Source organism: Cydia fagiglandana, chromosome 8 (assembly GCF_963556715.1).
Source record: "Cydia fagiglandana chromosome 8, ilCydFagi1.1, whole genome shotgun sequence".
NCBI classification, from domain to species: domain Eukaryota; kingdom Metazoa; phylum Arthropoda; class Insecta; order Lepidoptera; family Tortricidae; genus Cydia; species Cydia fagiglandana.
In genome coordinates this window covers 15746930-15768395 of record NC_085939.1, presented here as the reverse complement: position 1 = coordinate 15768395, position 21466 = coordinate 15746930, and the positions used below count along the sequence as shown (strand labels likewise).

At 41.3% G+C, this 21466-nt stretch overlaps 2 protein-coding genes across 2 annotated transcripts in view; both read right to left on the bottom strand.

Annotated features, from left to right (window-relative positions):
- LOC134666737 (teneurin-m) overlaps positions 1–21466 on the bottom strand; it is a 668228-nt gene that overhangs the window by 555332 nt on the left and 91430 nt on the right. The window lies entirely within an intron of this gene.
- Positions 11853–15774, bottom strand: LOC134666700 (uncharacterized). The gene is made up of 2 exons (XM_063523934.1): positions 14772–15774; positions 11853–11961 (listed from the first exon to the last, which is right to left on the bottom strand). Exons 1-2 carry the CDS (start codon positions 15595–15597, stop codon positions 11948–11950), a joined length of 840 nt encoding a protein of 279 aa, XP_063380004.1. The 5' UTR covers positions 15598–15774; the 3' UTR covers positions 11853–11947.

The window sequence follows — 21466 nt, the reverse complement described above, 5'->3', positions numbered from 1 at the left end:
CTAACAATTACCTACGCGAAACGCAATAAAATCTCATTAAAAATGAATGTCCATAATAACTGTTAACAGGAATATTACACCCACCCATAACATAAGTAAATATCAACTCGTTAAAATTTCACAAAAAACATTTCAGAGCTCACAAATAAATCCGTCCATCGCCAATCAGCATAATAAACATCATTAACTCAAATTACGTTTTCACCTATTTTGACAGTTTAATGCTCCCATAGACTAACAAGTCGACATTACGATTTAACTCTTTTTAACAACATGGCTCGACAAAATTGAACAGTATTCTGTTCGTAATAAGGTTTAGATTCGAATGAAGATGTTATGTCAGGCACGATGTTTAGAAGGTTAGTCGTTTACGCTGCTATACGGACGTCCAGTGAGAAAGATTTCGGGTAAATAAATAAACAAGGAGCGATGTGTGGCCCTGGATTCTATAAGGAAGTTAGTTTATATTTATCTACACATTCATCGGGAAAGTTTTAGCATAAATTCGTTGCTCGCCCCGAACCAAGTCAAATAGTTATTTTCAATTATTTATTTAACTCGAATATTTATTTAATTCGAATAGTTCAACGCAATCTTTCATAAAACGAAAGGAACATTAAAGCAAATAAAATTTGTCTAGAAAATACTACCAAGCGAGTGTAAGTCGTACGTGTGTATACATCTGTATTAAAAGGGATTTCAAAATTGCATAGATGCGTCTTGTAACTTCCCTAGATGTCAAAATACAAAATGTATTATAAAAATAAAACTTCTACCGCGATAACTTTGTTGTTTTACAAGCAATTTAAGTCTTTTAATTACACGGATAAGCGTTATATTTAATTACTAGTATGCAATCTAATAATAAAATAAAATAAAAACTTATAGCGCAGATTAGGATTCTTACTAGGTATTACTCGTATTTCTGTGCCTGTAACAGCCCTAACTTGCCCAACCATACAAACCATGATTTTCATAGCAAAGCTTTAAAGCTTTTTATCGTTAAATATAATGAAACTTGAATTATTTAGCTTGCTCAGTAATTACAATTAAGAGTGAAAATTCCTATTATAAAAAAGTAAACCAACTCAAAGCAAACTGTTTCGATAAAAAATTCATTAGCAAAAATGGTGGCTACAATATTAATTCAATTTACAAAGAAGGATTTAACGTTTAAATTAATCCGGCGAGTCTAGACTTTAACAGCTTGGTAAATTCTAAGCTGTAAGCTATATTTATCCAGCTTAATTATATTGTAACTGGATACTCATAAATTGGAGCGTAGGTGTTTCTGGGACCATTTAATTTCGTTTACTTGGTCTTCGCTGTGGCCAGTCGATCTTCGAGCCGCATAATAAGAAGCGGGGGTGGATGACACGGTGTGCGGTCTTTATGCTGGTCAGCCGACTAACCTCAGAATCCCTCAAACTGAAAACGATCTTAAGCTCTTAAAGATTGACTTGAGATTTGAGTGTGCGAATATTGTTTATCGCTCTTTGAATTTCTTGGGATTGCAGCAAGCTGAATTGAGCTCTGTTTGAAGGATATTAAGTTTGCGTTTAGAGTACTGGAGAAGGATTTACACTATTAAAATAATGAGGACTCCTAAGGGTATCCGTGCAATTTCTCATGTGTTTGCTTCCTTTATTTATTGTGTGGCGAATAAGGCTACTGTTTCGTTATTGTTGCGTTGTTGAGACGTCTGGCGCTGTAGTTTGCCACCTTGTTTCCAGGCAAGATTAAGGTTCAAAACAAACATGGATGCCCGCGCATTTTAAAACGGAGATCGGGAATATACGAGTATTCCTGTGAAGGAATTTATTGCTTAGAGTGTTAGAGCTGCTTTTCATGTGGTATCAACATACTTTCTCTATGAAAATGTTTGAATCTTTAGAATGTTTAAGGGAGAAAAAGAGGTCGTTCTTATAGGTACAGGATCATTAAAATAAATAGCTATTGTCAGTAAAAGGGATTTTGAGACTTTAACACATAAAGGCTTCTTGTTATTCCGGAGAGATATGTAAAAATCTAACAATAGAGTGTAAGCAGGTCCTTTACATACAATATGCTACAGACTTAAAAAGCTATTAGAAAGGAATCCAATCTTTTAAGAATTAACAAGCACTACTTATTTGAATATACATTTTCGAGAATTTAACAAAATAAACAAACATTTGTATGCGTGTTGACGGCATTTTGGTACAAGTATCTTATTTTTTGAGATGTGCTCCCTCCCCCCTAACCATACCTTCCTCTAACTTTCAAACCGGGCTTACAAAAAATATGAAAAAAATCCCAAAATAAAGCTTAAATGAATACTTTCCACAAAAATGATTTTGAGCATGATGTTTTTTTATCATATCCTCTATCCGACCAGAGACCTATAAAAAGGTCTCCCATTCCATTCTAATTTGAATCTTTATTTTGACAAATCAAAATTGCAATTGCGTTGGCAATGCGATGTCTGGGAAGATAATATATGAAGGTACGGAGGTCGATTATGCGTGATTTGGCAAGCACTTGGCCGGTTTTTAATTAAGTATAGTTATTGGCCGAGTGAGTGCGTTTACGTTTCAGTTTGGAAAAAATGCTTACGGTTCGGCTTTTCGACTGATCTCCTCTACACGTCGCATTTCTCAACCGATTCTCGTAAAATTTTGTGAAGAGGTTTGATAATTTTTCAAAATGGCTTATCGCAAAGTCTGCAGCTCACAGAGCCCCTAGGAATATACTTTAGGAGCATTCCATGAAATTGTCTACCGTTTGTCCCGTACAAACGCGATTTTCCTGAAAATTTGCAGGTATAAGAGTTACCTTTTCTATGGCAAATGGTCAAAACAGTGCACAGAAAAGTAATCGCCTGCTTTAAATGCTGAATAAAAAGTTGCAACACAGGAAATATAAAATCCGTTTGTACGGGACAGCCCGTGGAATGCTCCTTTATACACATATGAAAGAATAAAAGAAAATTAATACAATACGAGTATATCTTAAGGTTTCTTATATATGTTTGTATATGGATACATTCGTAAACTTTCCAACGGTAAAAACATCGTTTCCGTTAAAAAAGGTTGAGAGTTCAACGTTTTTTCTATCGCCTTCATTTGATTCCATGGCATGTTCCTGTCAGCTCGTCTCGTATCTGGTTCAAACCAGTTACGAACGGAATGACTCGTGCATGGCAAGCTGAATGGTTTCGACTAGTCATCCAAGTACTAACAGGTGAGTCGTGCCTCGTTTACATTAATGGAATGGTAGGTAGATTTATATACAATTTTTTAAGTGGTTAATTTCCTTGCATATTTTAATTTTCTTCTATCGTACCTTGTACCTTTGGGTACCTAGCCAAAGGTTGTCTAGAAGAATTCGCTGGCGCAAACATATATCGAGCTTTTGACTTGAAAAACGTGAGTGATCCATTTTAATGTTATCTACCTAAATGCCCGAAAGGTTGCCACTGCCCTGACTTGTTATAACTAATGAGGATGTCATACATTATTTATTTAGGTACCTAACCTTTGTTCCAAGTAAGTTATAATGAATGAAACTCTTTAATGAATTATTACACATGTATGGTACAGATACCAGATCAGAATCTGAGAGACCGTTTGTTGTTTAAATAATGTTTCTATTTGGAAAGGAAAAAAAATGTGGTTGTACACATTGCCTGTAACATTTTTATTTGTTTGTTGTCATAATCTGTTCTGTCTGTCTGCGAATGTGGTTCGGTGGCTTTACGTTTCTGAAGATTTTTACTTCTCTTAACGTCTTTGCAAACTTAATTTATTATTATAAAGAGAAAAAGATACATATATAATCGCCTCAATTTCCAACACAATAGCTATATATCCAAACTCACTTTACAAATAACAACAAAACTCAATCAAGTTAAAACAGAAATGAACTCCAAAGAGGAAAACCTTCGAGATTGCAAGAGACATCCCTATTTATTTATCAAGCTAGTCCAATAAAAGAAATGGTCGAGTGAACTGAACGGGGCTCAGCATTAGGGTACATAGTATTGACATTCGGTCCGCCATTGTAGGGGCAGTCAGTAAACATGATTTGTAGAAATGTCATCGATTGTATGGTAGTCTGGCCGTTTTTGACTGATTAGTATTTGTTCATTAGTGAGATGTTTTGTAATGAGGTTTTGTTAGATCTATTTGTTCACTAATGGGCAGATGCATTTGCAAATTATTATAGTTGCAGTACCTTTAAAAAAAACCAAGTTTTTAAAGCGACACATAGTAGTAACTATTTACAGGCATTGTCAATTGCAATAATAAATAAATTCACATTTAAATGGAAATTAAATGTAGTTGTAGAGCACAGCAATACTTAATCAAAGTTGTCTAGTTTTAAAAATCGAATTTATTCTTACCATCCTATTTTTACCTTATCTTACGTTAATTAAAACCCGGGCATCGCTCGACTAGCTGATCGCAAGATTTGTGGCACTAGCATTTAAGATTTACCTTATGACCTTTTAACACAAAAGGAAAGCTAAAACTTATTGGAATTATGGAGAATTTCAAATTTGGAAAAGGTATCAAAAGTAGGCTTAAAGATCGACAAGAAATTGTAGAAATTAAAAAGTGTCAACATCGTAGGGTCGTCCCACTTTCTCAGATTGATTAGGAGTATTTATTTAGAAGAAATGGAACCAATGTCAACGTTAATGTCAATGTCATTCATGGAGCATATGAGGTACCAGTTAACCTTCAATTAATTTGCGGAAGCAAATATTAACATACATAAGTTCTAAGAAAAGTATCAAAAACACAGCAAAAAACGCGACCCGTATCTATGACAAAGAGGACGCTCCAGGGGGTCAAAAGAACATAACAATGTTGAAAATGTACAAATTTCGTTTGATGATGTAACAGCAATAGAAGGAGCGTAAAATTAAAGTGATCCGGAGGCACGGATCACCACCTACAAGATGTAGCATATAAGATAAGCATTTTGCTGACATTCTTTATATCTTTTTGTGTTTCAATTAGGGTTTGCACGACGGATCCGAAATGTATGGGAAGATCCGCGGATCCGGATCCAGATTCGGATAATTTCATACATTTCGGATCCGGATTGCAAACCCTAGTTTCAATATATTAATGTCTTAGATGGAGGTCACATTACATATATTGTAATAGTCTCATGTAAACGTTTTATATGGCTCCATACGGGTAAAGTGGCAAACCTTGTATCTCTTCCGGAGGAGAATACTAGGTAGGCAACTTTACCTATATTATCGATTAAAGTAGCAAATCCCTGATGTCTTTTAATAAAATTACGGAATGTGTTTCATTTAGAGAGATCTTACGGGAGGTAATCTGTGGCCCCGGCGCTATCTGCGGTGAGATCTGACCATATTTGTAAGTATAACAAGAAGCGCTGAGCTCCGTGACCGCAAGTATTATACAAAAGTCCTATCGATTACTTACGGGGCCTTAACCTTGTTAAGTGGAAGTCGGTTTTTGATCTTAATCAATGCAACGTCAAAATCGAACCATCATCATCATCATTATCCTTAAGAGCCTGGCTCTTGTCGATGGAGTAATCGTCATTCCGTTTTTACTCTGCCACTGTTTTGAGCTCCTGATACGTCACTACGTTCATTTTAAATCGAACTAGTTTAGTTTAGACTTATTTATTAAACGTAACTTAACAAACATCACCTACAGTTCGTTTTTTTAACATTAAAAAGAACTTGCAAGAAGGTAAGCGATCTTGACATGTATTTTAATTGAAAAACGCTTTTTAAAAATCAAAAACTATTGCTTATGAAAGCAGAAGAATATAAATGATCGTATTAGATTCAATTATGAATCTAAATACGATCATTTTTGCCGTTACATATATGCCGTAACTTATTTTTAAAACGTGTTTTTCAATTAAAAGACACTTTGAGATTAGTTACCTTATTTCTAATGCTAAAAAAACGAACTATAGTTCTAACCGACACTAATGTCAAAATGACAGATGAGGACGATAAATAATAAACTATACTATTTGTAAATGTTTACTGATTAGTTTGACACATTGACTACCTACATACTCATTTCGGCAATTTACGTACGTACCTTGTTCTTTTTTCTCTCTCTCTAGTTATTTTTTTTTAAATAGGTACCTCTATATGGAATTAATTTTTTCTTTAGCTCTTAAATACTTAGCTTTAAAATACCCTTGTATAATTACTACATAAATAAATTATATGTGCCTTTTGGGATGAGCACCCCAAACATACTCAACTTCATAACGATTAAGACACTCCGCCGTTCACCACAAAAGGATCAAGTTATATTCTCACCTCCCCTTAACCTTAAATTTTGACAAGTAACTCAATCCTGGGTACAAGTGTTTCTCACGGAGCCAACCGTTTTGAGTTACCGCAGTAACCCAATCTGACGTCACGTTTGAGAACATTAGATTAAATTAAAGTATCGTGACTATTTCTGACAACACCTTTCAATGTTACTCGTACGTGTGCTTGGCCGGGTTTTGGTGAGAGGTTTTCATCATCGATATGAAGTTATAGTTAGATATTAATCATGGGCCCGATTCGGATTTTGAAATAGACATCTATTAGATATCTTTTAGAAATCACCAAGATACGATAACGATATACATATTTAAGATTTAACCTGTCAAATTTGTCATTTTGCGCGATTCTGGAGATTCTATTGAACGATTTCCACAGGATATGATAAGTCATATCCTGTGGAAATCGTTCAAGAGAATCTCCAGAATCGCGCAAAATGAGATCCAATCTTAAGATCCAATTCACATCTAATAGATATCTTACTCTATCTAACGTAAAAGTGACATTGGTTGCCCGAATTGCGCTGCAAAAGAGAACTAGTTGATATTTAAACTATAACGTATCTAGAATGGATCTAGTACGTGTCGTCTCTTGTGAATATCTTGAAGTTCGAATACGGCAGCATGTCCGAATGTAGTTACAGATGCAGTGCATAATTATTTCACGGAGCTGACAGCTGCTTACAAACATAAATCAGCTATACTACAAGCTCGTCACAAACTCTTAATTAATATTTGGATACACACCTACACATTACAAAATCTGACTTTATATGTGCATGTTCTTACCATGAAAATTAGCTACTTAAAATATAAAACCAGGTTTTTATTGTTCGATGCTTTGAGTTGAGCATTAGTTGGACAAACATATAGCCTGTCTGATTTCTAAGATCAAGTTCGCCATACATTATGGCGTACTTGATTTTAGAAAAACGGACGGAATATACTTATAAATAACTAGCATTTTCGAGACGACCGATCGTCAGATTGATCGAAGCGATTAATCGTATCAGGAGGGAAACAAATTAACCTCCTAAGGCCCATGGTCCTTTTTTTTTTTTTGACGGAGTGGGAATGCATTTACGCACAGTGTGTGGGACTCGCCGCTCCTTATCCCTCTCTTAGCGAGAGGGAGGGAGAATTTGGCCCTTCCCACTAAACCCACTCCGGCGTTTCACCCTCTTTGCCGTTCGTGAGGGCGCAATGGGATCGAGGTCATTCCACCACAGCGCCCTCCGGCAGCCCCGGCTTGTCGCCAGGGCACCCTCACAATGCAGGGGGGGACCAGAAACGCTTGATCCCCACCCCTACGACGTGTGTGGGGCCGATGCGATGCGGGTTCGGTACCCACTGGCCCCACTAGGGCTCGAGGCGAGCATACGCTCCTCGCCTTCGACCCTGCCGCCTGCGTCGGAGAGGAAGCGCGTCAGCCGCCGCTTCTCGCTCCCTCTCCGCCTCCTCCTTCTGCGACATTACTTCTTCGCAGAAGGAGGCCACCGCTTCCCATTTCCTCTCGCTACCCAGCATCGCCGCTATTATGCTGTGTAGCGAGAGATCCGCCACCCCCGTCGCTGCCCTGAGGGAAGCTCTTTCCACGGCCCAGCGATTACACTCTTCCAGAGTGTGCTGAGCCGTATCATCCGCCGCGCCACATTCGTGGCACTGAGGCCCCGGCTCCCTCTGTATTTTGTGCAGGTAGTATCCGAAACAGCCGTGTCCGGACACCACCTGCGTCACCCTAAAGGTCAGGGCCCCCCTGCCCCGATCCACCCACTCGTCCATTACCGGGAGAATAGCCCCTATGGTTCGGGTTCCATAGTGGCTATCCTCCAAGGCCTCCCGCCACCTCTCTCGCAGGCGCTCCGCGGCTCCCCGCATCACCCTCTCAACCTCCTCCGCGTCTGGGAGCTCCCAACGCCCCCTGGCTTCCGCCCTCAGCCGGTACCTGTCCGCCAGCACCGCCGCTTCCAGCTCCCAAGGCGGGGTGCCGGCAAGGAGGCATGCTGCTGCGTGAGAGGTGGTGCGGTAGGCCCTCAAAGGCCCATGGTCCTGTCTATAGTACTTCTTCAGTTCGATGAAATTTAAATCATATTCAATTGGAAAAGAGTCGCTTTTCCTTTCTTTCGTTCGTTTTCAAACAACGCAAAATCAACTGTTTTTGCTACACTTTAGGTTCAAATTACACTGTGGCAAATTTTGGACTTTTCACTTGTATGGATGGGCCTTAGGAGGTTAAGGATGGGAAGACACTTTAAGATTTTCAAGATGATTTAAAGACTAGCTACAACTGAACCTATTGCTCAGACTAGATGTTACTTAGGTACTAGAACTGACTAAAATATTCTTTTTGGGGATGCCATAATATGCCTTCAGTAAGAAGTGCATATGCTTGGAAAAATTCGATCTATGCCGCTGTGGTCCGATGGCCAAATGGCACAGGCACCTGCCGCGATAGCAGCGGACGCTAGTTCGATTCCAGCCTGGGGCACTGGAGGACTTGGTCTCTTTTTCTTAGTATATGACATTTATTTCAGTTTATAAAATATCCTTCTACATAACATTTTCTCGCATTTACTTCCCCAGCAAATAATAATCAACACCTGTGCAGGTCACATCCGGCGAAGGCTTTTCCATTTCCGGTCGGAGTATTCCTTGCTTCCGGCGGGGCCCGCGATTTTACCTACAGCGACATAATCAACTGTATTGTGGATACTATTCATACATACAAATTGGTCACGACGTTACGGCTGATTGTATGAAAGATGGTCTATTTTTATTTATATATGAAACAGAATCTCAGCTTGTTTTGATGTTGAATAGAAATTATAGCAATCTTTCACGCACAAAATTTATTTAACTTTGTTTTGACTTTTACTCCTCATACAGAGTGGCCAAAAATAAGTGCATTTTCTTTGCCAACAACTTTTACTATGGGACCGACCCCAAAATCACGAAAACAGAATTTACCCTCCCAAAGAAAATGAACCAGCCAAAATGTATGTACCCGCCAAATATTTTTCGCGATTTCGGGTTTGGTGTCCATAGTAAAAGTTGCTCAGCATCCCATAACCTCCCTGGCCGTTGCAATGCACTTATTTTTTGGCCACTCCGTGGCTAGTTTAGCCTACCTCTGTGGATGCATACGCCGTGAAGGCCTAATACCCAGTCCCACTTTACCCTAAGTATAGAAAATAGTTATTTGTTTTACAAGGGGGCAAAGTTGTTGTTTAACCGCTCGTGCTAATATTGATACCCGAGCAAGCGAAAGATTCCAAAATTGAACCACGAGCGTAGCGAGTGGTTCGAAAAATGGAATCTTGAGCGTTGCGAGGGTTTCAAAGCACGAGGGTTAAACAAAATTTGCCCCCGAGTGAAACACAAAATTTTTCACCACACCAACCCGAAGCAAATATTAAATGTAAAATATCAAACAAAATCAAACCAAATCAAATCCAAATGAATTTATTAAATATTTATCATCCAAAATCATCATTTAAAAGTCAATTCTATCAGCAAACATAAGAAAACAACTCAAAATTTGCATTTGATTACTTTGCCTCACATGTGGATAAAATGCAACTTTGCTATTCGTTTTTGAAGTGCAAAGTAATTCTTTCCGAGCTGGTGTGGTGAAAATAAATAAGAACTATAGCAGCAGACTCAAATTTATACACTAAACTATTATGATGATAATTATGTTTTGTTTGTCAAAGTAAGTTATTGTTTAAGCAATATAGAAAAATAAATACTAACCTGCATTCTCAAAGATCCAATGCATATTTATTTGCACTGTAGCTCATGACTTTATACATCGCTCGGGTATTGTAGTAACCCAGTTATATTTTCCAAGCGTGCCGTATAATAAAATGTAACAAGGCAAACTAAACGGCAAAGAAACTCCTTCCGGTGAAAAAGTATAAAAATAACTGCAGTTTCCGGCCAGAGAGGAAGTTTGTTGTACCAGTTTCATTGTTTACTGGGATTTCTGGGGAGTTTTTGATTTACAGTGGACGCCGTAAGTATGTATAGGTACTTGTAATATTTTTTTAATAGAAAACGCCAACCGAAACTTACTGCCGTATTCGAACTTCAAGATATTCACAAGAGACGACACGTACTAGATCCATTCTAGATACGTTATAGTTTAGATATCAACTAGTTCTCTTTTGTAGCGCAATTTGGGCTACCAATGTCAATTTTACGTTAGATTATCTATTAGATGTGAATTGGATCTCTAAGTCATATTCTGTGGAAATCATTCAAGAGTATCTCCAGAATCGCGCAAATGTCAAATTTGACAGGTTAGATCTTAAACATATCGTTATCGTATCTTGGTGATGTCTAAAACATGTCTAATATTTTAAAATCAGAATCGGGCCTTTAAAAAATGTATGGAAATCGTCACGAGACTTTTCCATACATTCTCGATGATGGATAGATGGCATCCATTTATTATCGCCATGCATTTTTAGGGTTCCGTACTCAAAGGGTAAAAACTGGAGCCTATTACTAAGACTTCGCTGTCCATCTGTCTGTCTACCACCAGGCTGTATCTCATGAACCGTGATAGCTAGGCAGTTGAAATTTTCACAGATGATGTATTCCTGTTGCCGCTATAACAACAAATCTAATAATTTTTAAGAAAAAAAAACCGACTTCTATGGGGCCCGGTGAAAGATTATGGTAGATGGTGCACTATGTAGAAAAGGAGGTAAAATCAGTACTTTCTAGTAGCATTTCGTTTCCGTAAGGGTCGTAGTTATCTAGCCTAACTGTTGGATACGTAGATATGGGCACAAGTGAAACAACCGGTAGCTAGTTATGCACTGGTTTATTGACGGATAGGTGTCGTGGTGGGCGCAGCCACGCACACATGTAAGCATACGCTAGACGTATATATATCATCCCTCCACCTATTAAACTATTAATCCTTTAACCTAATTTTCAAATTAAACATTAGTAATATTTCTTAAAATCTATTTTGGGACGGGGACGCATCACTCTCCGTGTATCGCCTGGAGGCGGCCTACTATCGGATTCTGCCTCATGAAACTCTTCCTCGTCTTCGTTGTACTCTTTCTCCTCCACGGGGTGAGTACGGCCTGACTCATTCTGGTGAGGCGATGGCAACATCATGGGTTGAGTCGGCGGCGGCGTTGGCGTCGACGGTGACAGCTCCGCTCGCCCTGGCGGCAGCGGCGGCGGCAGCGGTGGCGGCGGTGGCGGCGGCGGCGGCGGCGGCGGCGGCGGCGGCGGCAGCGATGGCGGCGGCGGCGGCGGCGGCGGCAGCGATGGCGGCGGCGGCGGCGGCGGCAGTGTTGGCGGCGGCGGCGTAGCAGTCGGCGACGGCGTAGTAGTCGGCGCAGGCGGTGAGTGTGTAAGTATATCGTGATCGTCATAGTCCCATGCATTAGCATCTCCTAGGTGACCTTTATACAATGCTAATTGATTTACATGTTTACGATAACTTATTTGAGAATCCCAGTCTTTAATTAAATACATAACTTTTCCTATTCGCTTTTGTACCGTTCCTTTACCCCACGTAATTTTGTTATTGTTTACATTTTTTGTATAGAGTACAAAGGTGCCAATTGCGAATTGTTTCCGGTTAGTTACATTATTATTATCCTGTGAGCACTGAACATCGGGCTTATCAGACTTTGGAGCCGCAGACGAGGGCAGCGGTGAGGGTGGGGATAAAAGGTCTATGCGTGACCTCATTTTACGTCCGTAGACTAATTGCGCGGGAGAGAACCCAGTGGTAGTATGTTTCGAATTACGGTAATCAAACAAATATTTTAAAAGTTCCATTTTCGCTTGTTTAACATTATTACTCGACATAAGACTAGACCGTATTCCCTTTTTAACTACTTTCACATAAGACTCGGCCTGACCATTGCTTGCGGGATGGTACGGCGGTGACGTAACATGCTTTATTCCATTAAGACTACAAAAAGATTGAAATTCTTGGGAACAAAAAGCTGTGCCATTGTCCGTTACCAAAGTTAGCGGTATACCGAATCTGGACATAAATTCATACAATTTATCGATAGTGGCAGTGGATGTAGTTGTGTTGGCCATGTCGTACACTTCTGGCCACTTGGAGAACGCATCCACCAGCACTAGGTACATTCGACCATTTATTGGGCCAAGGAAGTCGGCATGGACACGACTACACGCTTCCTTAGGCGGTGTCCACGGAACGGGCTTGACTCGGGCAGGCGCTGGTCGCATCTGTATGCAAATATCGCAAGACCCTATCATTCGTTCTACAGCTTCGTCCACGCCCGGAAACCAAAACCTAGACCTAACCTCCGCCTTAGTCTTCACTATACCAAGATGCGATTTATGGAGCTCTGATAACACTTTTTCGCGTAACGTGTATGGAATTACAACCTTGTGACCCCTCATAATGCATCCATTTTCGTATGACAGTTGTGTTCGACATAAGTGGTAAGGTTTAATTTGTAAATCGTTAACTCTGTTTGGCCACCCCTCCATTATATATTTACGTACTTTAACTAAATTAACGTCATTACGGGTTTCTTTGCATACGTCCGAGAAAGTGACAGGCAGACTTCCACTTAGGACGAAATGTACGTAAGCGGCGCGATCGCACGGTTCCGCGCCGTCAGCACATTCATGCGCCGCGCCCCGCGCGCCCGCGCAGCCCGCGCGCTCGTCTGTCGGTGCAGGTGCTGGCGCCGGGAGACTAGCGCGAGACAAAAAATCAGCGCTGTTGTCAGCACTTCGCACATACTCAATACAGTAATTATACGCACTTAAAAATATTGCGTATCTTTGGAGGCGATTAGCGGTCACTTCTGGAATACCCTTATACGGTCCAAAAATCGATACCAGGGGTTTATGGTCTGTGCGAAGGACGAACGGCTCTGATCTTCCATACAAATATTGGTGGAAGCGACGCACACCAAAAATAATAGCAGTAGCTTCCTTTTGAAGCTGAGAGTATCGCGTTTCGGCTACCGACAATGTCCTCGAGGCAAAAGAAATCGGCCTCACTAGGCCTCCGGGGTCCAGTTGCGATAAAATCGCACCAAGGCCCCGGGGCCCAGCATCTACTGTCAAAAATAGCTTAGCCCCCGGATTGAAGTGAGCCAAAACCCGATCTGATGCTATACATTTTTTTATCTCCATGTACGCTGTGTGGTGTGCATCCTTCCATTGCCATTTAGACCCCTTTTTTAAAAGGTCATAAAGAGGACACAAAATTGACGACGCATTTGGTACAAAGTTCCTGTAATAATTTACTAGCCCCAGAAATGATTGGAGCTCGCTAACATTTTTCGGAACGGGAGCCTTTACTATTGCCTCGACCTTATCGGGTGACTTATGTAAGCCGTTTTTGTCTATAACATAGCCCAAATAACTAACTTCATTTTTATAGAAATCGCACTTTTCCTGTTGCAACGTCAATCCTGCGTCTTGCAACCTTTCGAGCACGGCGTTTAACCTGCGCGCGTGCTCCGCGTCGTCGCGGCCCGTGACGAGCACGTCGTCGAGCAGGCACAGCACGCCCTCCATGCCGGCCCGCACGCCCTCCATGGCGCGCTGGAACACGGCCGGCGCGCTGGCGAGACCGAATACCAACCGAGTATACATATACAGACCCCGAGATGTATTTATGCAAGTGTACGGCTGTGACTCGTCATCTAAAACAAATTGGTTGTAAGCCATTGATAAGTCGAGTTTAGTGAATTTAATTCCACCATACAACTTTGCAAATAATTCTTTTGCCGTTGGCAAGGGATACTGGTCGACTATCAATTGCTTATTTAAAGTAACGGAATAATCCGCACACAGTCGGACACTGCCATTCCGTTTCAACACTGGGACTATTGGCGAAGCATACTCGGCATGGTCTACGGATTTTAGAATGCCTAATTGTACTAGCCGATCGATTTCTTTGTTTACCTTATCGCGCAATGCAAATGCGATCGGCCGCGCTTTAATAAAAACCGGTTTCGCGTTATCTTTGAGCCTCAGTCTGACTTTGTGTTTATTAAAACAGCCTAGTGAATTTGAAAACAATCTAGGATATTTTTTTTGTAGCTGTTCAACTGAAGACAATTGGTGACAGCGATTAACTCGTACAAGTTCCAATTGAAAGGCTGATATAAAATCCCTACCTAGAAGAGACACTCCGCCGTCTCGTACGACATGTATGTCTAACGAATGTGTGCAGTCGTCGTAGCACACAGGCAACCGCACAACGCCTACACATGCGATGTTATCGCCATTATAAGTAACCAGCCTTCTTCGTAAGGGACCCAATGGCACATCTTTAAAGTATGTTTCATAAATATCCTTTGAAATTACAGTTACGGCAGCACCGGTATCTATTTCAAAATTTAATTTTGATCCGCGAACAGTTACAGTGCCTACCATTGGTTCTCCCCGCAACGAACGTATAGTAAATACCTCACCATCGTCTCCGAAGTCCTCGTCTCCGGCTCCATTGTCTACGTAGTTCACTTTGGATGGACACATCCTACGTAGATGACCTTTAACGTTACACTTTTTACACACATAATCACTATACTGACACTCCGCGGTTTTGTGATTGGTATACCCGCATATGGTACACTTAGGCTTCCCTACACGGCTACTCTTTGTAGCGGCCGGTCCCTTGGCACTAGCACTGCGCGAAATTTTTAATAGCGGGTCCAGCGCCGCGGCACCCGCGGTAGATGCGCCAGCTCCGCTCGCGCTGGCGGCGGCAGCTGCGCGCGCGGTGCTAACATTTTCGGCATACTGCACAGCTTTGCCAAGCGTAAGGCCAGCCAAATCTTGCGCGTAAAGCTTTTCTTTTTCGTAACAAGCCCTCATTCCCATAATAAAGCGATCGAGTAGCGTTTCTTCCACATTATTGAAGGCACAAAGCGACGTCAGACCACGAAGTCTCGCGGCCCACTGGGAGTGAGTTTCGCCTTCACGCTGTACCGCTGCGTAGAAATTATGCCTCTCGCTGAACCCAACTCGTTTAGGGTTGAAATGGGTATCCAAACTCTTTATGATATCATCGTAGGGCACCGTTTGTACATCCTTTGGCAAAACCAAATCTGCAGCGAGTCTGTACGTACCCTCCGTGAGTGCACTTAGCAATATAGCTCTCCGCTTTGTTCCAGTCGCGTCTGTCGCATCGGTGATATCATTTGCCACAAACCACTGTGTCAGGCGGTTTTTGTATGTCTTCCATTCCTGTCCATTGTGGTCAAAACTGGTCAAAATTCCAAATAATCCAGTCGCCATGTTACTTTTTGCTTAAATGTGGGTATTCGTCGCCACTGTTGGATACGTAGATATGGGCACAAGTGAAACAACCGGTAGCTAGTTATGCACTGGTTTATTGACGGATAGGTGTCGTGGTGGGCGCAGCCACGCACACATGTAAGCATACGCTAGACGTATATATATCACTAACCTAACCCACTTCTCTGATAGCAGTTCGGTTCTGTGAGGATCGCAGTTCGAACCTAATCAAACCCACTTTTCTAGTAGCATTTCGTTTCTGTAAGACTCTCAGTTCTAACCAAACCTAACCCACTTTTGTTCGGTTCTGTGAGGATCGCAGTTCAAACCTAACCTAACCCACTTAACGGCGCATGCGGTGCGGTGTACGGGAGTTTGAGCGGGAGGGGTTTGGCATCATCATACCCACATTTTATGGTAAGTAATCATAGTGGTTTATTTAGTTTAGGTATCATAGTGGTTTTCCGGGTCAAGGTCCGGATCTCTGAGTCAGAGTCCGGATCCGAGTCCCGGTCCAAGTCCGGGTCCGGGTCCGGGTCCGAGTCCGAGTCCGGGTCCGAGTCCGGGTCCGAGTCCGAGTCCGAGTCCGGGTCCGAACCGGATCCGGGTATGAGTCCGGGTCCCAGTCCAAGTCAAAATCGAAATTCGAAATCACCAAACATGTACTATGCGTCGTTGAAGAGTTCTGTTCTGATCATCATCAGCAGTTCCACTTCATCAAATGCGACAGTTTTTAATGTAAATGCTTGATTTTATGATGAAAATACAAAAAATTCTATACGTATGCCTTTAAGATTTGAGGAGTTCCCTCGATTCCTTATGGATCCCATCATCAGAACTCGAGCTTGACAGAAATGTGGCTTAAAAACTAAACTTGCTTAACAAACATAACGAAGAGGACAAATCGCCAAACGTGAACTATGCGTCGTTGAAGAGTTCCGTTCTGATCATCATCAGCAGTTCCACTTCATCAAATGTCACGTTTTTGAATGTATATGCTTGATTTGTTGATAAAAACACAAAAATCACCATATGTATGCCTTTAAGATTTGAGGAGTTCCGTCGATTCCTCATGGATCCCATCATCAGAACTGGATTTTGACAAAAACGGGACCAATCTGTATGCATATACATACAATCAAAAAAATAATTTTCAAAATCGGGCCAGTAATGACGGAGATATGGAGTAACAAACATAAAAAATAAAAAAAATAAAAAAAATAAAAATAAAAAACATACAACCGAATTGATAACCTCCTCCTTTGGGATTTGGAAGTCGGTTAATAAAAAACATACAACCGAATTGATAACCTCCTCCTCTGGGATTTGGAAGTCGGTTAAAAATAGAATATAATTAATATTTAAATAAGGCTCCCGTAAAACAAGCGTGATTTTTTGTCGTTTATTGCGTAATGATACGGAACCCTTCGTGCGCGAGTCCGACTCGCACTTGGCCGGTTTTTATTTACTTCTTTTTGTTTGGCATTTATCGATGTAAGTACGATTGTCATCTTGGCTAGCCTCCCAGATTATCTGAGACTAGGCGCTAGAGGGTTTTCTCCTTAAATATCTCGTAGAGTCGCCATCAGATAATTATATCGGAGCGGTCAAGGTGTTCACAAAAATCTGAACCGCCTCTATTGTCAGGGTGTTAGAGTGCGTGTTCAGATATTGTGAACACCTTGGCCGCTCCGATATATTTGATGGCGACTGTACTTACGTCACGTTTGGTTTGCAGTACACTGCGATCCAATAAAACGATTGCACCATGTAGCCTCGACGCCTCCCTTGGGTACCGTCGTTAACTGTTATGACTCCGCCACACTGCGTCTTCTAGTCTAGACACTGGACACAGGTCCAAAACCTTTAGAAATTTGTGACGTTCCATGGGAAAAGGTACCTTATGGCGGCTCGCTTAATTCCAGATAACATCATAAAATCACAGAATCAGAGATTCTAAACCTTTTCTGTGAAATTGTACAGCAATCAACTCCGATTCCGATACGAGTGCAACGTGAAAAGCAAACTGTAAAGACAGTGACAGTAATGACACATGAAATCGAGCGTTGTTGATCTCTGCCTCTTTAGGTAGGTATTTTATGCGGAATCTTTATTTATGTATTTATTGTATGTAAACTACAATTAGAATATAGTATTATTTACAAATTATGATGTCAAAAATCGGTAAAATTATTGGTGGGTAAATTGTGTGGAACAATTGAAGGGATGTTTACAAAAACAACATAACTGACTACACTGGTTGACATCTGAAACGATTGACAATGTTCTTAACAAAGTGTCAACCGGACTAAACAGTTATGTTGTTTTTGTAAACATCCCTTCAATTATCGTTTTATTTATGTAGAATTAGGTTTGAAACCTATGAAAAATGTATGTATTGATAAATGTTACTTATTTAATGACATTAAAAAAGCGGAGTATAAATCACCATTTTCCCTCCTATCTAATCCTATCTGGAATGGATATAATACAAGTGAACCGAAAAGGAAACGGAGGAAAATATGTTTTTCCAAACAAAAGACGGGTTATGCACTTATCATATGCGACTGCACGAGTGCAATATGCCAAGATAGCCCGGACAGCTTTATGCAGCGACGATGCCACAGAATAAGTATTTCTTACAGAACGGACACGCACCTCGCACCGAATGGAATTTACCTGACTCCGCGCGGCAGCATGTCTACAGGACTATAACCGCGAAAATCGAAGTTCGCAAATTGCGGGGATTTTTCTCTGTCACTTTAATTACGCCTTCATTGGACTAAAAGAGAAAGATCCCCGCAATTTGCGAATTTCGGTTTTCGCGGTAGCCGCTCAGATCGGAATTTCAGTTCGATTAGAGTTAGAACAAGAAAAGTCTGCAGCGATTTTGATAGCCCACGTAGTACAAGTGTTATTTTAAACGTCAAACTTCTATGAATAATTTCATATAAATAAAGCCGTGCCCGCCGTGGGCTATCAAAATCGCTGCAGACTTTTCTTGGTCTAACTCTAATAGTAACGCAATGACGAAAAAGTTCAAAGTTCTATGAGTGCTTGTCAATTTCAAGTATATAACAACTTTTTCTCGTAACCATGTACCTAGCCAAAATATTTTCAACTGACTACCCCAAGAACTTGCAATTGCATAAACATTGACGTATATACAGACAGGTCGTGCACACATAGACACGAGAACGATTTCCGTACTATGGCGTGTCCGCCATGTGACGCTGCGCAGAGCAACATAATGTGTTTGAGGGCAAAAAATCTTAACAGTACCGGAATACTGGGACAATATTGAAGTTGTAAACAATTAGTGGTTTATTGATGTCAATCAGCAACTTATTTACTGGAGCAACACGGACCCGCCTGCCAATCCTTGCTCGCAGAGGCAATGGGACGAGCCGCTCTGCCGTCTAGTACGGAATAATCTCGTTGATACGTCAACTAGTACGGCGGAGCGAGCTCGTCTCCTTGCCACTGCGGAGTGGGAGTCGGGTCTGTGGCTACAAGCCCTACCCTCTCCATCCATAGGGACCCTATTGGGCAACACCACCTTCAGACTGGCGACTTGTTTGCGCATAGGGACTGTAACAAACGTCCCCCATCACTGCCGTTGTGGTGCCATGGTGGACAAATTTGGACATCATGGACTTTCCTGCGGCAGAAGCGCCGGACGCACACCCAGACACGCCAGCATCAACGACGTCATCCGAAGGGCCTTTGTCAGCGTCAAAGTCCCGGCCATACTCGAGCCCGTCGGTTTGGCTAGGGACGATGGCAAGAGGCCCGACGGTATGACGTTGGTGCCTTGGAAGATGGGACGGCCTCTAGTCTGGGATGCCACATGTGTTGACACCCTCGCGCCGTCCCACCTTCCGGGCACCAGCAGAGATGCTGGTCATGCCGCGTCCATGGCAGAAGACCTCAAACGCCGCAAATATGCCACCCTTGGCAGTAGTTATATTTTTGAGGCGTTTGGGGTCGAAACGCTGGGGCCTTGGGGGCCAAGCGCGCGCCGTATATACAGGGCCTTAGCGGAGCGCCTTATAGATGCCGCAGGAGACCAGAGGGCTGGCCAGTATTTTGCTCAACGCATAAGTATTGCCATACAACGTGGCAATGCGGCCAGCCTTCTGGGCACACTGCCCATCGGCAGTGACTTGGGGGACGTTTTTTATTTATAGGCTTTTTATTTTAAGTTTATTTAGTTTAGAGATAGTTTGTATTATTATTTGTAAGCTAATTTAATGTTTTATATTTACTTAATTATTTGTGAATTAATAAATCAATCCCATTTACTCGAACATATTAAAATATTTTACTCAGACTTACTCGCGTAATTTATTCTATAAATCGCTCGACTTGTTTCAATCGACATTCGCTCGAAAGTTCTCGGAACCCCCTGCATGCATATATTGTACATAAATCAGTTTCTGTTCTTCCAGTAAATTTTCGCAATGATTGAAATCCAAATTGTGAAAATGAAATAAAAAAATACGCGAGTTAAACTGTAAAAATAGGTTAAATGTTGTCTCTACTTCGTATATATTCTTTGGCTCACCAAGAGTCGAGCTTCTTATTTAGCATCATATTTCGCCCGCGATTGTTCCGCCAGGATTAGTAGTCTCCGTGCCCAGAGCAGCCTGCGTTGGGGCGTGCTCTTGTCCCGGCCTTTCACAACGCTTGCAGGTCGCAAAGCTACAGTCGGACTAGATTAGCTTTAATTTAGTATTGGGTAGCGCATTGTTATTAATCGTTTCTGAATATAAGTAACGGTAAGTTTTGCAACGCGATTCCTTAACCCGAATGCAACGGAACGCACGCACGCTCTGACCGTGCATACTTGACCGCCATACATTTTAACCAAAAAAGCCTGGTCTCTATATATGCGTATCAAAAGCGCCTTCAGCTCAAGATATACTGGGCACGAGCTCAAACTCGAGAGATTTGTTTGTGAACAAAACTTCGTAAAAAGAAGGCTTTAAATATTCTTTTAAACGAAGTGAGGGAGAAAAGTAGTTTGTGCGTTCTTTACTAGATATATATCTAACACTTACCACTGACGCTTGTACAGCAGTTGCGCGGTAGTTTTCTAACAAGAGGTGGCTTTGTTTAGAGACGAAATCTAGTTCAAGTATTTAATTTTACCCTTTTTTATATTGGCGTCAAACAAGCAGAAGAATCACCTGATGATATGCGATTTTCGTTGCTCATGGACACCCGTAACACTCTGGTCTCTGAGTTACTAGTGTGCATTTATTGAGTTAAGTATAGGTATGTATTATACAGGTTAATAGAGAAAGAGTATCCCTTTATATATGTGCATAAGGGTTAGTCAGAAAATTCAACTCTATAGACCTTAACTATGGATATGTCCACAGGAGAGATGTGAACCTTATTGCTGTGTATAGCCCGAGTAGGAATCTATAATGAAATAAGCACTAATTTAATCTTACACAATAAGGTAATTATTATATTAATAATTACCTATTAATAAGAACAAAGACTTTGCTTGGTTCAATGAAAACGAATAAAAACTGACATTTAAATCGCACATTAAACACGAACTCTCGACGGTTTCAAAATGACTCATAAGCTAATTGTATATTCGCATTAAAGAATTTACAAATAAATATCTGTAACGCCCACGTATACGCGTGTGGTCAGACACGTTGTTAAGAGCACGAAATTTATTGCGCGCGCAATTACAAGATGGCGACCATTCAAAATGGCGGGCAGGTCGACAAAAGACTGTCAGCGCGTGCGCCGTTTTACTGGCATGTTTATGAACACGCTTTATTTAATGGTTGAGGTATGCATAGATGGATTAACTGGGTGTAAATTGGCGGTGTAGCTTGATACA

What these genes read in the sequence shown, in the direction of transcription:
- LOC134666700 (XM_063523934.1), bottom strand. Translation starts at nt 15,597, where the DNA reads ATGGCGACTGGATTATTTGGAATTTTGACCAGTTTTGACCACAATGGA.